The sequence below is a fragment of the Lepidochelys olivacea genome, assembly GCF_965140295.1.
Source record: "Lepidochelys olivacea isolate rLepOli2 genome assembly, chromosome: 17".
NCBI classification, from domain to species: domain Eukaryota; kingdom Metazoa; phylum Chordata; order Testudines; family Cheloniidae; genus Lepidochelys; species Lepidochelys olivacea.
In genome coordinates this window covers 12147322-12167076 of record NC_140427.1, presented here as the reverse complement: position 1 = coordinate 12167076, position 19755 = coordinate 12147322, and the positions used below count along the sequence as shown (strand labels likewise).

The following is a 19755-nucleotide window of genomic DNA, read 5'->3' as shown; positions in this document are numbered from 1 at the left end:
CCTGTTAAGCTATTACATTTGTTAGGCCTTGTCTTATTTTTAAATACAAAACCCCACACCCAAACATCTTGTCTACGTGTTATAATTTTAGCAGAGGCCAGTTTACAGATGACTGTGGATTTTTAGAATCCTTATATTCCATTCAATGTGATGGGACCAAGCAAACCAGACACGTTGTATGATCCATTTGCATCCAATATCCAAGCAGAAAAGAATGAAGCGAGGACTCTCCAGACACAGGTATTATTTGACTTCTGAAGTGATGACTTCTCAGGGTTGGGTTTGCCATCCTGTTTTATAATATGATAAACTTAACCTACTTCCTGACGCTGGTTCTGTGCACAGCTGTAGTGTCAAGTTTGCCTGCCTTCTTTCATGTGTCACCAGCATCCATTGGCATGATATTTATTCTTCTTTTGTAAAGTGCTTTGAAATGTGCAGATGAAAATGTATAAATGTAAATATCTGTCTTCACCCCTTCCTTCTCACTTGTAAGTACTGCCTGTGATTATTTTGCTTTTATAATGTTTTAAATATTTATTATGACATGGTCCTGTGCCAAAGCTCTTTGGGCTAGATTTTTAAAGGTTTCTTGTTATTTCAGTTGGAACTGGCCACCTAAATGCTTTTGAAAACCTCACTAGGCATTTAGCTGCACCTTTAGGTGTCTAATAACCTTTAAATATCTGGCCCTTTGTTTGAGTGGGAAGGATGCTTTAGGACTAAAATAGCTATCACCTGCGTGGTGATACGATAAATTGTAATGTGAAGGGAATTACATTTGTCCTTCTTATTTTATGTACGAGGTGCATCATTTGTGCAATATGCTATATAATGTGGACTTTTTATTTAATCTGTGGAACAGCTCCAGTTTAATAGGAACGTTCCTGCAGCTCCAGAGAACTTGGCTGTCAGATTCTCCAGCCCTCGTCCAATTATAATAGAAAAGCTGAAGCCACCTGATGGTCAGAGAGATCTAGGTAGTGGTGATGACACCAATTTAAGAAGTTCTGTCACATTTTCAGTCATATCTGAAGAGAAACTAAAACTGGCCATCCAGTTAGCTAAAAGGGATGTAAAACGAAGACACCTGGAAGAACAAGTGAAAGAAGCTGAAAATAAATCAATGTCCCCCCAGACATCGGAGCAGTGTAAGAGTGTAGTATCTGAAAATCCTGCAGAGAGGAGTGCATCAAAGTCTCGGACATGCTTGAAATATCATCAGCAACTTGGTCAACCCTCCAAAATGGAGATTACCAACTCCGGTGCAAAAGTGTATCTCTATACTCCAAATCAGGACAAGTTAAAGCCACCTGTTTCAGATTCTCCGCCCACCCATGATCCAGGACCAGGGCCCAAGCCAAGACTGAAAAAAATTGAAGATAAAAGTACACAGGAAGTCAGACGACTGCAAAAAGAACTGAGATGTTGCATCCAGAAAATTGAAGAAATGGCTAAAAAAGGTGAAAGACACAATAATTATTTTTTATGTAGCATTACTATATCTTGTTTCTCTGTTCTTCTCTCCAATTTTAGGCTTGGACTTGAATTTGTGTTTGTTCCTGTGTGTGTGTGTGTGTGCGCGTGCATATTTTTTTTAAAGCTTTTTTTTTTTTTTTTTAAAGACAAAATTAAATGGATGATCCATTCAGGGTATTAGTAAGGTGGTATGGAGCCTTTCACCTTCATAACATGGGTTCAAATCCAAGCCATGTTGATAGTAAACTCTTTTAATGGCTTGTGTGAAATGCATTGGTGATGCTGTTAGTCCTGTTCCTATTGGATAGATCTTCAGATTACAAAAAACAGTATCACAGCTAGAACCATTGTTGGCAGTTACAGGAAAGAGACCAATGGCTGTCAGAACTCTTGCTTGTTAGAAGACACATGAGAGGTGGAGTGGTTAATTTTTTTTAGTTTTGACACTATATTGACTTGTTTGTAATATTTAGCAAGAGGTTTAAAGAGTTATAACTTTCTGTACATTCCTGCCACAACTTTATGATTTGATTTGGGAGATCATAATGGAGCTGGCAAGATTTACCTGATCAATATTGGATAAGAATATGTAGAAACATCCTAAAATGATACAGAATGTGTAGATAAAATAGTTTCTGTATTAGTTCAAGATAATGCCTTGCCAAGGTAAAGGTGCACTGTGAATTGGTCCTGCATGAAGGAAGCTCCCTTGCTAGGTAATCATGCATTTAGCTTAAATCAGGATTTCCTCACATTAACTGGGTTGTCAAGACCTATAACGCTGCATTTTGCAAAAATAACACTTTTTAGAGAGATGTGAAGAAATTTTGGATCCTGATGAAGAGCGACGAGTTCGCATTAGGAGGCAGGAGCAAGCTGCACGGTCTGCTCGGATGCTGTATGTCCTCCAGCAACAGGTAGGAACAGATCATTTTTTAAAAGGGTGTATATAAAATATGATGTATTTTGTATGCAATAGAACTGGCCTGAAACAAAAGCCTTTGAACTTCAGGTAAGTTCTAATCTGGATCTGAATTCCATGGCTGAGCCCTACCATTATAATAGGATGAACCAAAATGCCCTCAAAACACCTCTTAATTGGAAAGTTGGAATCTGAACCTAGACTTTACAACACAGGCCTGTCTTTAATCTATACGTACACACAGCTGGTTCTGACTGATTTTTGTTTTCTGAAAAAACAGGTAAAAGAAATTCAGGAAGACTTGGAGAAGCTGAGTCCTCATAAAATCAAACACACAAAGAAGGTAAGATGTATTGAACTTGGATTGAATCTTTCTGAAAACAAGTTTTTGGGATCTTGAATGAACTTTTGGTTAATTCAGTTTCTAGGTATCCATTACAAAGGCTCCTTAAGTACAACATTATTGGAGAAGTATTCTGAGACTTTAAATGTTCCCATCAACCCTCCGTCTTGGATTTATATCTATAACTCAGCTGCTTTAGTTCAGGCTAGCATAGTATTTGGTATATTGACTGTATAACTTTGATTAATAAAAACTAAAGGCAGATGATGTAATTAATGCAAGTCAACATGGATTTTTGGAAAATATGTCCTGTCAAACTAACTTTCATATAATATATATAATTTTTTTTTTTTTTTTTTTTTTTTTTTGAGATTACAAGCTTGGTTGTAAAGGTAATAGTGTTGACCTAATATACTTAGACTTCTGTAAGGTATTTGACTTGTTGCCACATGACATTGAGATTTAAAAAACTAAAATGATATAAAATTAACAGTGATATGCAGAATTGTTTTAGCCATGTTGGTTCCAGGATATTAGAGAGACAAGGTGGGTGAGTTAATATCTTTTATTGGAACTCGATGTAAGTTCGAAAGCTTGTGTCTCTCTCCAACAGAAGTTGGTCCAATAAAAGATATTACCTCACCCATCTTGTCTGTCTAATAAAATTAACATGGTAGACATTAAATGAATTAAAAACTGGCTAACAGTTCTAAAAATGTAACTGTAAACCAGGAATCATTCTTGAATGGATGTTTCCAGTAGGGTCCTGCAGGGATCAGTTCCTGACCCTATGCTATTAATATCTTTATCAGTGACCTAGAAGAAAATGTAAAATAATCACTGATAAAGTTTGGAGATGACACAAAAAATTAATAATAATGAGGACAGGTCACTGATTCAGAGCAATCTGTATTGCTTGGTAAACTGGGAGCAAACAAACTATATGCATTTTAATACAGCTAAATGTAAATGTACACATCTATGAACAAAGAATATAGGCCAAACTTACAGGATGGGGAACTTTATCCTGGGAAGCAGTGATTCTGGAAAAGATTTGGGTGTGTCAGTGGATAATCCGCTGAACATGAGCTCCCAGTGTGATATTGTGGCCAAAAGAACTAATGTGATCCTAGGATGCATAGCCAGAGGAACCTGGAGTTGGAGTAGAGAGGTTATTTTACTTCTACATTTGGCCCTGGCGGGACTGCTGCTGGAATACTGTGTCCAGTTTTGGTGCCCACAATTCAAGAGAGTTCAGAGAAGAGCCAGAAGAATGATTAAAGGATTAGAAAACATGCCTTTACAGTGATAGACTCAAGGAGCACAATCTATTTAATTTAACAAAGAGAAGGTTAAGGGCTGACTGATTACCGTGTATCAGGATATGCATGGGGAACAAATATTTAATAATGCTCTCTTCAGTCTAGCAGAGAAATTCAATGGCTGAAAGTTGAAAATTCAGACTGGAAATAAGACATAAATTTTTAATGGTGGGAGTTATTAACCACTGGGACAGTTTACCAAGGATAATGGTGGAGTCTCTGTCACTGACAATTTTTAAATCAAAATTGATATGTTTTAGGAATTATTTTGGAGAGGTTCTATGGCGTGTGTTATACAGGAAGTCAGACTAGATGATCATAGTGGTCCCTTCTAGCCTTAGAATCTATTAATCTTTTCTGCACTGCTTAAGCAGCTGCCAAATTTCATCACAAGGATTGATACGTCTCCATCACAATTAACTGAGGGCAAAATATAGTTACTTAAATGATCAATGAAATTCTTCTACGATTTTCTGAATAACATCACTTGAAAAGTGCTGAATATTTAATCACACATGTCTTTCCTTTGTGCCACAGTCTCGAGCGATGTCCAGAGTGGCAGCTGCCCACAGAGGAGCCATTCGTGCCTTGCAGGTGTTTGCCACACAATTTACTGATCAATCAGAGCAGCAGGTTCCTGCTCATTACAAGGAGTTGGGCAATCTCATTCGACAACTATCTCTCTGTTCTGCCAAATTAGAAATGGATTCTTCTGTTCCTGACATCATCATAGACATTCTGCTACAAATTGAGGTGTGGAAAGTGCTTAATTTTTCTTCGAAGCTGATGTAGAAGAGGCTGGATGAAATATTTAAGTTCTGGGTGCAAACTATATCACGGGGGGATAAAATATTACCAGTAAAAATATGGCTTAATAAGTGCATGTTGCAGTTGCCAGGGTTTGTGGCTATATGGCTTTCAGATGCTGCTGTAATGGTGGTAATATAAGAACCTAGTTTGAAGATAAAGATATAGCTGAAAAATTTACTTCAGCACTATGTTTCATAACCACTTTGGTTGGAGATATTTCTGCCATGTATATGAATATCAAGTAGAAGTTCACTAGGAGTGTGTACGGTGGGAAAAGAGCAGCTCTAAATTTTTTAAATACTTATTTATTCCAGTTGATACAATACAGAAGTTCTCAGAATCAGCCTTACGGTTGTAACCTTTAACCTCAAGTGATTTTTTTTTTTTAAACTGATCAAGATTCTGTGGGCCACGTAAAAAAGTGGATTATTTGTTGTTGTTGCTTATTTTAGGTGTTGGACTGACACTGCAGCCGTGAGAAGATATTTTCAAAAAATCTAACCACCTTAATGTATTATAATGATTACAATGGCTGTAATTTTATTTAAAGTGCTATAGACTGCCTATAGAAAGCAGTGATAGTCGTTGTTGCTTCAGGAGGGGAAAAAACAGTGGGCTACTTATGACATCATGCTGGAAAGTCTTTCTTCCTTCCCTCTGGAAGGAAGGTGAAGGCTTTTAATCTGTTGCCCATGAGTCCACTTTTTAAGAGCAATTTTTAAATCAACTTAACTATAGGGAGATTATTTGTTAGGTAGATTCTAGATGAATATCAAATTGTCTGTGTGAAGGGCCAATTTCAGGACATGCATTTAGCAAGGACATACATTTCAAGTCTGGTTCTGGCAAAAATAATCTATTCCAGAAGTGTAGTGGCCTGGTTATGGGGAATGCATGTTAAAACCACGTCTCCTGATGCCAAGCCTCATCCTGGAATGCCCCTCTGTGGCTTCAGCACAGAAGACTTTTATGAAGCATGAATTGTAGGTTCTGAGAAAACCAAGAATAAGGCACAAAAGTTTTATCCTGTGATTCCCCTCACAATCATGGATATTTGTTTTTTGCCCATGTTGGATTTGAGGCCAGAGAAGTCTCATTGATACTACCATTTCAGTGCTTATTACAGATGAGTTATGCAAGCAAGAGATATGGTAAGCTAGGAATATACTGTTTATCTATTACTTTATCTGAGTACTTGTACGGCTCCATCACTGTAGTATCTGAACACCAGTAATGTGTCTGTAAATGTCACAGATACTTAACCTGTTGGAGGCTACCTTGTTTATTGATCAGATAAGAAGGATTTTATAACGTTCGAACATTTTGGAATGATTTCTGGACGCTCGAAATAAGAACTGATGATGCCCACCAAAATGGTCAGAGCTGCTTGTTAGGTCAGGTAGTTTTCTTGCTTACCTCCTATCAGAAGCTTTTCAGAGTCCTTCTCAGGTTTGAAGACCCCACTTGGTTGATCTAGCTTCTGAAGGTGATTGGACACAGTCTGAAAATAGACTTCAATAAAATAATGAATTCAGTGTTAGTGAAAGGTGCTGGCTTGACCTCCCAGGGGACTTTGTTCTCTCTTCTTTAGCAACAAGATGGGTATAACATGGCAGCAGAAGTACAAGCTTCCCCTGTACTATTCTCCCAAATGGCCCTAAAGGTCTACCTGTAGTAGCAACAGTAATTCAGTCTCCGTGGCCCATTCAGTACTTGCCAACAAAGGTGTCAGTTAATGCCATTTGTGATGGTTTGTTTTTGTGATATGAACTGGTGTCCACGTACTGACCATCAAAAATCGAGTAGTTGTGCTAGGATTATGTATCTGGGCACATTTTATAACAGCAGTTTTTAGGACTTGTCTGCTTTTTAAAATCTGATAAAATACTTTTCTTTTCACAGTGGAGCTCTAATATCTGTTGTGAAAACTAGTTTATATTCTTCAAATGTTTATTACATTTAAATGCTCTTTGAGAGCTTACTTTAGTCAATAAAAAATACGATGTAAATGATACAGGCATTTTTACGTACGATTGTTACACTAATTATAATGACAAAGCTTTTTGAGTGATAATTTAAAAAAAAAATCAGTACCCTTGAGCTTTGGATCTCATCAGTCTGCCAACATTAACAAACCAAGTTTAATGAGAGATTAACTTAAATGAAAAAAAAAATTGTGGCAGGACTTGGATTCTCTGCTGGAGAAGAAACGATCACCCAGAAAAGTGAAGAAATGTCTCTCGGCATCTCAGGGTAAATCTCCAGTGAGCAGTGAGATGTTTCCAACCAGAGAGCAGATTGCATCCTCAAAGAAAGAGAAGAAACCACCCATCTCAAAGGTGCGACTTGAACAAGAACAGAAAAAACCTTCGGTAGCTAGGAAACTCCTGACTGGTATGTGTTCTGAATACTTAATTAAAATGATTTCATTGGTTAATGTATAAGCAGCATAGTGATCAGCAATGACGTGTCATAATACATTTTTTATGTCTGAGGTGCAGAATGGCCCATTCATGGTACAAGAGTGTTGTCTTGCTCATCGTGTGCTTGCTAGAACCCTGCAGCTTTGGTACACAATTCCTTCAGTGCTTCACATGAAATGACAACTTGTTGCCATAAGAGGGTCCTCCAGCTTCATGTACCAACTTAAACCTCATTATTTAACTTTCTTTTAAACATGTCTTCGTCATGCTGTTAACTTTTTGCTTTTGGAGCACAGTTACATTTTCATCTAAAGAGACCCTCAAAAGTCTATATTGCAGCATATAGCTGAGGTGGTTCTTTACTAGTTGATTGTAATGATGTATATAAAATACATCTAACTATCTACATAGCTAATTATGAAATACATTCTAGTAGAATATAGGATTACCCACTGTTGGGGAATCTGCACCACAGATGCAGCAATGTCGGTACACAGTTGGATTGAATGAAAGGTGGTGTCAAAGCTTTAGCTCAGAATTTCCTTAGTTTTGTGCAGGTTCTTGGGTTTTTTGCCTTTTTCTCAAAAGCACAAAAACCTATCTCTTAATTCTAAACTGTTTTCCCCTCGCACAGTAATTTTATCCTTTTCCTTCCTCCAAGTTTCAACGCATAGAGAAGAAGCATTGGCTTATGGGTAGAACAGAGGACTGGCAATCTGAAGTTCTGGGATTTATTTCTGTCTTTGCCTCTGGTTTGCTGTGTGACCTTGGGCTAATCATTTAACCTCTCTGTATACAGGCTTAATAACACTTTCTTTCTAATATTGTGAGGTTTCATTAAAACAGTTTGATACATCCTGAAAGCAGTCCAAAGTATAACATTAGTATCATAATGTGTGGTGTCTTCCTCAAAGGGTTGTTTCTTAGAGTAGCATATGCTAACTTCCTTTCCTTTCTTACTGAGAGTATAATCTGTGCGATGATCCTGTTTTTCATGAACTTAACTAGGGACATGCTCTCTCTTTATCTACTGAATTTCATGTCTCCTGCTGCTAGTAGTGTTTGTTGTCGTCTCTTTCTAGTCCTCAGGTGGCCTTGAATATAGACATATAAACTGCTTTCAAGCATATAACTGCTTACTGAAGCAGAGCAGAGACTCAGCTTGTGTATTATTTGGCAAAGGAAACGTTTGGAGTTTACCAGTATGGTGGTGGTTGTTTGTTTGTAGTGCAGTCGTGCCTAGGAGTCCCAGTCATGGACCGGGACTCCATTGTGCTAGTCTCTGTACAAACACAGGACAGAAAGATAGTCCCTGCTCCAAAGAGCTTCCAATCTAAGGTTTATTTTTAACTATTTATGTAGATGAAGATCAACATGTTGCAAATATTCCATTGGCACAGAAGCTAAGCAGTCATGCTGATCTATCAGATCAAGAATTCCAGCAAGAGCATGACTCTCACACCTCAGACAGAGATGCAGTTTTAAAAACAAGTCAGGATGCATTGATGAGAGCTGGAGCTGTGAAAAAAGTCCCTGTGCTTGAAAGTGGACCTTTGAAGAAGAAAGGTGTATTATTACCTGCCAAACAGGTACAAGTATGACACTTAAAATGTACTCTTTCCTCTTCTCTTATGGGAGCTTTAAATTAATGTAAGGCACTGTTAAATAAACATGAAACCAAGTAACTTTCAAAAACTAAGTTAAAAGTGGTTTCAGACTCTATATCTGCCTCTTGGTGTCGCTGCCAGATTTTCTCTTTATAACCACATGTTCCTGTTTTTAAAAATAGTTTTCTCTGTCCTCTGTTCCATGGTTCTTCCACAATGCATGTCGAAAAAGCTAACTGACTGCCAGAAATGTGAAACTGACTATCTACAAAGTATTACCAAATGCTTTTAGTAAATGCATTGGGGAAAACCGAGAATTCTGTTTCATGTTGGCAATAGTAGTAGGTAGCACATTTTCAGACAGAAGCATGGTTGTATTTTTTTCAGTCAGTGGTGTCCCTTTAGCATCCTTAATAAATGTAGTTGATATGGAGGAAAGGGAAGGGCTTTAACATTGCCCTTGAGACAGGTACATTCAATTGAAACTAATTAAAGTCAACTGCTTTCAGCTACACTATTGTAAAGTTCCATTCATTTCAGGGGGAATGGAGAACACTTGGTATGTTTCATGGGGAAGCTGGTTGGAGTCACTGGGAGGCTTTCTGTTAATTTCTGTGGCCATTGGATTAGGTCCTAAATGCTCTCCCTCACTCCAAACACTGAAAAAATGACCTTATTACTCCATGGGACCTGAATGGCCACCCCTGAGTCTGAGTGTTCTGCATTTCCTTGCTTCTTGGTTAGTTCTGCTCTTGTGATCACTTAAAAAAACATATCCCTAAAAAAGCAGCATTACCACCAGTTGGAAATAAATTGCATAACTGGAAATAACATATAACAATTCTGCAGAAAATTAGTGTGCAAGTAAGTGTTTGTACGGTATGCTGTTTTTCATCTTGGACTTAAAGTTGAAATATTTCATCCCGTGACATTAATGATGTATTTATTAAAATAATTATTTGTAATTATATAACCACTTGTGTTTTAGTAAATGCCATTTGCAACCAGCAGATGGCCTCCTTGGTGCAAGAAAACTCATTCATTTTTTTTGCATGTTACTGGCATGTCCTTCTTTAAAAATCTTCTGAAATGCCCAAAAATTGAAAATAGATATTTTTGGATGCATTTATGGATGGATTTTTTTCTCACTCACCTCAGCCTGGAAAATCAGGAGATTTGGTGTAATTATATATATTTGTTTGTGCAATATTAATATCAGTGAGGCCTGTGAACAGCTAGGTTAAGTATTTTAATAATCCATAACATGACTCAGTCCATGTGTTTCAATGAGATGTCAGGATAGTTCATACCTGTGAGTGAAAAGAGGCTTTCAGAATTTACCCGCTGTAGAACAATTGTCTAGTTTCTTAGACTAGTAAATATAAATTTAGCAGTTGTGCCACTCCCTTCTGCAGAAGTCCTAATAAATCTCTAAATAGCTCTGCTCATGAGCAGGCCCAGTACTACAAATATCCCAAATGTAAAAAGCTCTTACTCATGTAAAAAGCCCTTACTCAATACTGCCACTGAAACAATCGGATTGTTTGCATGAGTAAGGGATTCAGGATTGGCCCCACGCTCTATTTGGGTGCAGTCATACTCTCATTAAAGTCAGTATTAAAACCACCATTGGCTCTAGCTCTGCAGAATCAATCCCTTAGACCTGACCCTAAGACAAGAAATTCTGATCCACAGTGTGGAATATGTATTTTTTAAACTCTGAACATCTTTTGAATGTTAACATGTCTTAAAGGGAATCCGTAAGCTTCCAAGATCAAGACCTGTGCAGCCTCAGGCAAAGCATGCCCGGTTTCAAGAGACCACTGTAGCTTTCAGGCTAAAAGAGAGCAAACCACTTGTTAAGGAGAGTAGAATAACTTGGGTACCTCCAAATCCTACATCCCCATCTGCTTCACCTAAACGGTACGTTAACATTCAAGTGGGACAGGCTTTTTATGTTTGTAATGCACAACTATATTGTAATGACAGCTAAATATTGACAAATTTTATAAGTGTTTGTATACAGATACTAGAAGTCTAAATACTAAAATGGCTGAATTTCAGTGCCTGGTATTGAATGAGGATATTGATATAATAGGCATCACAGAAACTTGCTGGAACAATGTTAATCAATGGGACATGGAAATAGCAGGGTACTAAATATATAGGAATAACAGATTAGGTTGTGCTGGTGGGGGAATGGCACTATATGTGAAAGAAAGCATAAAGTCAAATATAGTAAAAAATCTTAAAATGAATCAAACTGTACCATAGAATCTCTATGAATAGGAAATTCCATGCTCAAACAAGAGTATAGCAGTAGGAATATACTATCGACTACCTGACCAGGATGGTGATTGTGAAATAGAGGGGCTACAAAAACAGAAAATCAGTAATAATGGGGTATTTCAGATATGTCTATATGGAATGGGTACATGTCACCTCAGGACGGCATGGAAATAATTTCTAGACACCATTTAATGGCTACTTCTTGTAGGTTCCAGGACTGGCTGCTCCAAGGGGAGAGTCAATTCTGGATTTAATCCTAAATGGAGTACAGGATCTGGTCCACAAGGTGAATATAACTGGACTGCTCAGTAATAGTGACCATAATGTAATTTAAATGTAACATCCTTGTGGGGGGATATATCCAAGAAACCTACCACAGTAGCATTTAACTTCAAAAGGGGAACTACACAAAGATGAGGAAGCTAGTTAAATGGGAATTAAAAAGAACAGTCATGGATGAAATGCCTGCAAGCTTCATGGAAACTATTTAAAAACACCATAATAGAGGCTCAAACTAATTGTATATCCCAAATAAAACAAAACAGTAAGTGGTCCAAAAAAATGCCCCCACGGCTAAATAATAAAGTAAAAGAGGCAGCTAGAGGCAAAAAGACATTCTTTACAATTTGGAAGTCAAATCTTAGTGAAGAAGATAGCAAGGAGCATAAACTGCCAAGTCAAATGTAAAAATATAATTAGGAAAGTCAAAAAAGAATTTGAAGAGCAACTAGCCAAAGGCACACAAACTAAGAGTAAAAATTTAAGTACGTCAGAAGCAGGAAGCCTGCCAAGCAGTCAGGGGGCCACTGAAAGACTGAACTGCTAAAGAAACACACAAGACAAGATCATTGTGAAGAAGCTAAATGAGTTCTTGGTATTAGTCTTCACCGCAGAGGATCTGAGCCGTTCTTTTTAGGTGACAGATCTAAGGAACAGTCCCAGATTGAGATGTCGGTAGAGGATATTTTGGAATAAATTGATTAATTAAACAGTAATAAGACACCAGGACCAGATGATATTCTTCCAAGAGTTCTGAAGGCACTCAGATACGAAATTGTAGAACTACTAACAGTGGTATGTAACCTATCACTTAAATCAGCCTTTCTATCAGAAGACTGGAGGATAGCTAATGTAATGACATTTTTTTAAAAAAAGGTCCAAAGGCCATCCTTGTAATTGTAGGTCGGTAAATCTAACTTCAGTATCAGGCAGATTGACTGAAACTAGGGTAAAGAACAGAATTATCAGATACATAGATGAACACAATGTGTTGGGAGGGGCGGGGGGCGGGGGAGAGTCCAAAACAGCTTTTGTAAAGGGAAATCATGCTTCACCAATCTACTAGAATTTTATGAAGGGGGTCAAGAAACATGTGGACAAGAGTGATCCAGTGGATATAGTATACTTGGACTTTCATAAAGCTTTTAACAAGGTTCCTCGCCAAAGAGTCTTAAGCAGACTAAGCAGTCATGAGATAAGAGGGAAGGTCCTCTCATGGATCAATAATTGATTACAAGATAGGAAGCAACCCGTGACTGCCAGGAGCAGGGACTGGACAACAAGGAATGGATCACTCGATAATGGCCCTGTTCTTTTCATTCCCTCTGAAGCATCTGGCACCGGCCCCTGTTGGAAGACAGGATACTGGGCTGGATGGACCATTGGTCTGACCCAATATGGCCATTCTCATGTTCTTACACATTACAGATTAACAAGCAATGTTTGTTGATTCATTGCAGGATCCAGGAATAAATGCGTGAATAATTGATTTGATATAGAATTTTTTTTTGAATGCATGTTTTAAATAGTCGTTATATTTTTAATTGATATAAATTTATTTGAGGTTTAATTCAGAATGTGATAACAAAATGAATGAGATAAACTTTTGAAAAAGTAGATCCGAAGATGGCAGGGCAAGTTCTGTCACAACTTAAATGTGGTTCTTTGAATTTATTTCCCTTCTCCACTATTTAAAAAGTGTTAGCTAGACTCTTGTAAACAAGTGATAGCTCCAACACGTTAAAGTAACTAGGACCCTGATCCTGCAGTGGGTTCCATGTGGGCGTAACTCTGCTTCTGCATGGAGCCCATTGCAGGCCCTATGTTGACAAAAGGGAGGAAATTCAAGGTTAATGTTACCAGACTTCTCATGTTAATGTCCATTTTTTTTAACTCCAGTCCGGTCTTGTAAACACTTTCACGCATGCTTAAGTTTGAGAGCACGCCTACACCCTTCACTTCAGTGGGATTCACTGGATTTGTGCTGGAAATGGCCCACCTGATGATCACTTTAGATAAGCTATTACCAGCAGGACAGTGGGGTGGGAGGAGGTATTGTTTCATATTCTCTGTGTATATATAAAGTCTGCTGCAGTTTCCACGGTATGCATCCGATGAAGTGAGCTGTAAGTAGCTCACGAAAGCTTATGCTCAAATAAATTGGTTAGTCTCTAAGGTGCCACAAGTACTCCTTTTTCTTTTTGCGAATACAGACTAACACGGCTGTTACTCTGAAACCTGAAGTGAGTAAAGTGAAATGTGTGCAAGTTATTGCAGGACTGAGGCCTAACTGAGTCAGTTTTTGGTATAATAGTTTTGCCTGCTATGAACAGAAGTGGGAAAGGGATCTCAGTCAAATATATATATTCCTCCTTTACAGTGCTCCTTGGGGATACATGAATGCTAGTCCCAAAGCTTCCAGCAGAGAACAGTCAGCTTTGCAAAAAGAGGGAACTGAAGAAGGAAGATTGAGTGCCATTGAAAAAGAAGCTGTCAGGTTGGCCTGGATATCTTTATCCAGAAACGCAAACAATAATATATTATTTTTCTAAATCTCTCTTTTTCTTTTCACTTTACGGAATTAATTGCATTTTTAGGGTAAAACAGTTAACACTTTTTAGTCAGGCCAAAACTGAATTAAGGCCACTTCGTACAAAGGGCTAAACCACACCACTTTTTTAAACTGTCCTATGAAACCAGGGAGTCATCTTCTTGTGAGGAAATGGGAGGAGCCTCTCTGCTCTCTTTCTCCTGCCACCCCAGGAAGGAATCAAGTTAGGCTTGCAGCTCACTCCCTACCTGACTGATTGTAGGTAAAGGGTCTTACACTCTCATTTGTTCTCCTTTGAGCCCCTCCTGGCTGTCAGGAGACTTTTCTTTTTTTTTTCCTTCCTCTTCTCCCACAGGGTAGAGGGAACCTGGTAATTCCTACACAGCACCTCCAGTAGTTGCCCCACTCTGAGGACTGCTCTACAGTTAGCACTAGGCTCACTTTCCCTGAGTACAGGGATACAGAGATAAGCGATGTTGTGTTAAATGGAATATATGTGCCAAAAATGTTAACATAACTCAGTCATTGCCCACCATTAAACAGTGTTAAATAAGGTCCAGAGTTTGGTGAACAGAGACCTCAGCTTGCTTAGTAGCATGGCACAAACACCATTAATCATGTTTTTAACCTGTTCTTAAATATAAAGAAAAGAAGGAAAAATAGTTAAAGCATTTGAAATGTAAAATAGTAAGTAAAGTTTTCACTTTAACAACATTTCTTGTTCCCTTTCCTTATCGCTAGAGAGATTTTAAAAGGAAAAGGGCCCCCTTGTTTGACAGTCTCTTTGATGATATCAAAGATGGTAATAACTGTACTTTTGGGGAAAACAGAAGACACTAATTGAGATGGGCTGGAGCTCCTGTTAAAGTTTGATCCTGTATCTTCCCAGTTGGTGTTTGGGTTTCATCGGGAGCTACATTTACCAGGGGATCCACATGTGGCAATTGATGCACCAGCGGTCGATTTAGCTAAATCGACCGCAGATCGCTTTCTCGTTGACTCCTGTACTCCACTGGATCAAGAAGAGTAGGGGGAGTCGATGGGAGAGTGTCTCCCGTCAACATCGTGTAGTGTGAACCCCGTGATAAGTAGATCTAAGCTACGTCGACTTGAGTTACGCTATTCACGTAACTCAAATTGCCTAGCTTGGATCGACTTTTCCTTGTAGTGTAGACAAGGCCTTGGTCTCTATCTTTGGCCCTGTCTGATCAGGACATCACTTGGGATTAGGACAAAGAGGGTCTGGTGATCCAAGAGATGGTGGGTGGCAGCCATAATGGCGAAGCTTGCTTCAGTAGTCTCAATCTGTTCTTCCATCTTTTCCCCAAAAAGGGAGAGATGCGTTGAATAGCCTGTCCAGTCATTATTTCATTGGCCAATTAGGCCTAATATTTGACACACCAATACTGATTCATTAATTTCCAGATTCACATTTTCTTGCTTACCAAGCATGATCTTAACACAGTCCTTGAGTTACCTCAGTAGGCCTTCTTGTTTGGATTGATTCAGTTTTTCTGTGTCTTTTGTACCTTTTCCCATCAACATTTGTTGTTATAGATTATTGTGACATCTTATGAACTTTCACATACTTTTTACAGTTGAGCTCACAATTAGGGTAAATTTATAGACCTAATTATCAGAACATAACGCTCTCTTTATGAAACAATTCCATCTAGGGTTGGAAGCTTGTTCATAAAATCAGTTACAAAGTTTAAGCATAAAAAAAAAAAAGAAAAGAAAAAGGTGCTTGGTTATAATTTAAGGTTTGCAAATTCCTTATCCCAAAATTGGGATTTACAAACCTTACTTGAGCAGATATTACAAAGATTACAATGTAACCTTTCAGATATTAACCAAGCTTAAGAATTTACAACTCATTTCATTTGTAGCTAAAAGAAAACTTAGAACTGCTGCAATTATGTGTTTGTAAGATGTTTAGAAACAAGCCATCTCTTCTCTTCTTTGGCTGTAGGCCCAGAATGGGTAAGTATGGCAAAACTCCCCCCTCTTTTGCCACTTACACAATTAAAGCTGTTCATTTATACAAACCATGAAAATTTTATGCACTAGTGGTTAAGCTTGCGTACACGGTGGGCGGGAAGTTCAGCCCTGATGGAGTTCTTACCCAGGTGTGTTGCCTCCTTTATAAAAGAAGCAACAAAATTATGTTGTTTTGGAACCACTTTTGCATTCCTGCAACGCTTGCAACACACAAAGGCGTTAAATTCACAGGCATTTTTAGTCTGACAGACGTTGCCCACCTGTTTTACTATTAATATTTGTGAGGACAACATTGCTATTGTGGCAGCTTAACCCATTCTGGGAGTCTAACTTACAACGCTAGCACAGTGCTGTCTTACATGCAGAGAACAACAACAAAAATCGGTGACAAAAACAAAACCACCATAAAAAACTGAAGAAAAAAAGGAAAAACACTTCAAAAACAAAACAGGTGGAAAAACATAAAACAACAACAAAAATCACAGTTTGGTGTTGCAGCAGCCCTTGGCTCTGTTGGTTTGAGATTATATTCATAGTCAATGCAATAGCAGTCCTGAATTAAGCTAGCATTTTGTGAATAAGAGGATTATCTAAAATGTTGTTTCAGTAAATGTCTTCTATAGCAATTTAACCTTCAACAATTTAAAGCACTTAATTTTACCTCTTTTTTGCTTTCTCTTAAAAATACCTTTTCATTAAATCAGCAAAATTATTACCAATCACACAAACTGCAAACCTCATGTCATAACCATACAGCTAAGGGTAGCCTAGAATTCCTCCTTACCTGTACAGGGTTAAGAAGCTCAAATAACCTGGTTGGCGCCTGACCTAAAGGACCAATGGGGAAAGAAGATACTTTCAAATCTGAGAGGGGAGGCTTTGTGTGTGCTTTTTGTTTGTGTGTGTTCTCTGGGGAAGCAGAGAAGCATCAGGTCAGAAAAATCCTCCTCCTAAAATCATCTTAAAATGAGTCTCAGTATCGCAAAAAGAGTAAGTAAATAAGGCAAGGCCCCACCTACATCCGAAGGAAAAACTTAGTGTGGACATCCAAAGTTTTTCCTTGGGATGTAGGGGGGGCCTTGCCTTATTTACTTACTCTTTTTGCGATACTGAGACTCATTTTAAGATGACTTTAGGAGACGGAGTTTTCTGACCTGATGCTTCTCTGCTTCTCCAGAGAACACACAAAAACAAAGAGCATAAACAAAGTCTCCCCCCTGCCCCGATTTGAAAGTATCTTCTTTCCCCATTGGTCCTTTTGGTCAGGTGGCAACCAGTTTATTTGAGCTTCTTAGCCCCTTACAGATCAGGAGGAATTCTAGGCTACCCTTAGCTGTATGGTTATGACACCTCAGAATAAAAGAATAAAAAGAAACCAAAAGCATTTGTTAAAAAGATTATTGAACAATTAAAAACTTAAAAAAGAGCTTAATTGTTTTAAAGCTAAAATATTAATAGTTTGTTTTTCATGCTTACCTCAAAGAAGCGCAACACGTTAAAGAATTTAAAAAAACCTTTTGTTTTAAACTAACTTTGAAATTGCTTGTTTGCCAAGATGCAAGTTTCGGAGCATGTATTAACCCTTGAGGCCCCCACATTGCAGCGCCAAAAATGTTGTATTAGATGGAATATATGGGCCAAAGGTGTTTTTAATATAACCCAGTCACAGTCCAACATTAAACAGTGTTAAAAAAGGTCTGGGGTTTGGTACACAGAGACCGCAGCTTGCTTCGTATCATGGCGCAAACACCATTAAACATCCTTTAAACTTTAAATAAGCATGGAAGAAATCCAGACTGGGTTTTGCAATAACATACCAAGTAGGCTAAAGTAATCTTGAATATGTGAATGTAGCCCACCACAATAAGGAAATTAAGGTCAAGATTTTCAAATATGCCTAATGATTTTTTTTTGGTTGCCCAATATGAGACACCTTAAAAGATTTTCAGGGGGCTGGTATGCAGCACTTTCTGACATTAAGGCTGCTTTTAAGGGGAGTCAACTTTAGCACTCAACAGTTGAGGCACCTAAAATCACTTATCCCTTTTGAAAATCGTAGGATAAAAATTTCTAATCTGTTCTTAACATACCTAGTTGGTTGATATGTTGATATGTCAGAATCTTCTGTACCATGTCTACTATAATATTTAATGAGTAGAGTGTGTTAGGAAAGCTGAGGAATTACAGGGTCAAAAGAAGGCCCATCATTGTGTATCTGAAAGTAATAATACCACCTCCCACTTTCATGCCATCATGTTCCACAAATATGAATTGATTAAGGCTCTTAACACTCCTCTGGGGTACATAAATGTTGTTGTTCATCTTTTAGGGTGGACCAGAGCCACAACCGGGGTAATACACTGTCAATGTTAGAGCAGGGTTTAGAATCCAGGTTTCTCAACTTCCACATCTGTGCTGTATCTACTAGACAACTCTGCCTCTGAAATGAAGTTTCACTTAAAGATGTTCTGGGAGACAGAACAAAGATTTTCCTTGCCTTAAATTTAACATATTTATCTTCTCATTGTTGATTCTTTGTGGAGGTTTTCATTTACCTTGAATTTACATCATTTCATTAGCTAGTCTATGCAAACATACGTTTTATTTTCTTAACTTATCTGTCTTGCTATTTCATATCTGAAGACTAGCTTGGCTTGATGCAGAAACTTCAAGAAGAACGAAGGAACTAACGGAATTCAGTAGAGAAGAAATGGAGAAAATACAAAAATTGAGGTAATTATCCAGTTTAAAAGTGTGATGCACAGAAGCAGATTTGGAAGCAGATCTCTCACGGGGCCCTGTTTTCTTAAAGTGGGTTTATGTTCTTTTGTCACATCAGATTTTCACTAAAATGCATCATCACTTTTTTTTGTTTGTTTAAATAGGTCAGAAGGTGCTTCTCCTACACAGCTGGCAGACAAGGTGGAGAAAGCAGTTCGGGAGCGTTTGGAACCTCTCTTGGATAAAGCTCAGGTAATGCAATCAAAGCTTATGCTGACATTTTGAAGAGTCTCTCTTAGATTTATAAAACATTTGTAATGGGGAAAGCAAAGGTTGCCTTAATTTGATTAGCGAAAAACGTCCAAAATTTTTCACCCAATCCAAACAATTTTAGACATTCATTTGCAGAATATTTTTCTTCTCAGCGTGGTCCTTGACTGGAATAAATTTGCCATATCTGCAGTAAATTAATGTTTTTCCTGTTATCTTGTGGCCAAGCAGATAAACTGGAACATAGTTTTGAATAATTATGAGCATTCCATGTTCAATATTACTGGTGTTGCTCAGAGTATATTAGGAATTCATGTTATAGCTTTCCTTAATAACGTAATGAATTTGTGCTAATACAGTATAAAAAGTATTTTATAAACATTAATCTATTTCTGTTTCATTAGAAGGTCAATCTTTCTTTGGAAACAAACACTCGTTTGAAGGGTTCTTCATTTATAAACAAACTGTCATCCCAGGCTGCTGAAAAAGTATGTTCTGTTTGGATATAATGGAGTAAAGCTGTTCAAAATGCATGATGATGTTTTCTCTTGTACGTGACGTGAAAAGGATAGGACATTAGATTTGATTTCCTAAACTGTAGCTTATGTCAGTGGAAACTAAATAGAATGACCTCTTTAATTAGGATGTTGATTATAGAAACGTTTTTGTTGGTTGACGAGCTATCGTGTTTTAAATATATAAAGTGTGAATTCATTAAACATGGAGAAAATAGATATT

At 37.9% G+C, this 19755-nt stretch overlaps 1 protein-coding gene across 5 annotated transcripts in view; it reads left to right on the top strand.

The window, feature by feature from the left end:
* The window catches only part of KIAA0753, a 36889-nt gene that overhangs the window by 1657 nt on the left and 15477 nt on the right, over nt 1-19755 (top strand). For 2 of the 5 annotated variants that reach the window (XM_084650781.1, XM_084650782.1), the window contains exons 3-14: nt 95-240; nt 866-1463; nt 2290-2396; nt 2682-2744; nt 4604-4819; nt 7060-7270; nt 8662-8888; nt 10660-10829; nt 13855-13971; nt 18670-18759; nt 18912-18999; nt 19422-19505. In XM_084650781.1, the coding sequence (XP_084506907.1) occupies nt 151-240; nt 866-1463; nt 2290-2396; nt 2682-2744; nt 4604-4819; nt 7060-7270; nt 8662-8888; nt 10660-10829; nt 13855-13971; nt 18670-18759; nt 18912-18999; nt 19422-19505 (2061 nt within the window). In that variant the 5' untranslated portion in view covers nt 95-150. Of the gene's footprint in view, nt 1-91; nt 241-865; nt 1464-2289; nt 2397-2681; nt 2745-4603; nt 4820-7059; nt 7271-8661; nt 8889-10659; nt 10830-13854; nt 13972-18669; nt 18760-18911; nt 19000-19421; nt 19506-19755 lie in introns of all 5 variants that reach the window. The other 3 variants (XM_084650779.1, XM_084650780.1, XM_084650783.1) reach the window with 2 other exon arrangements.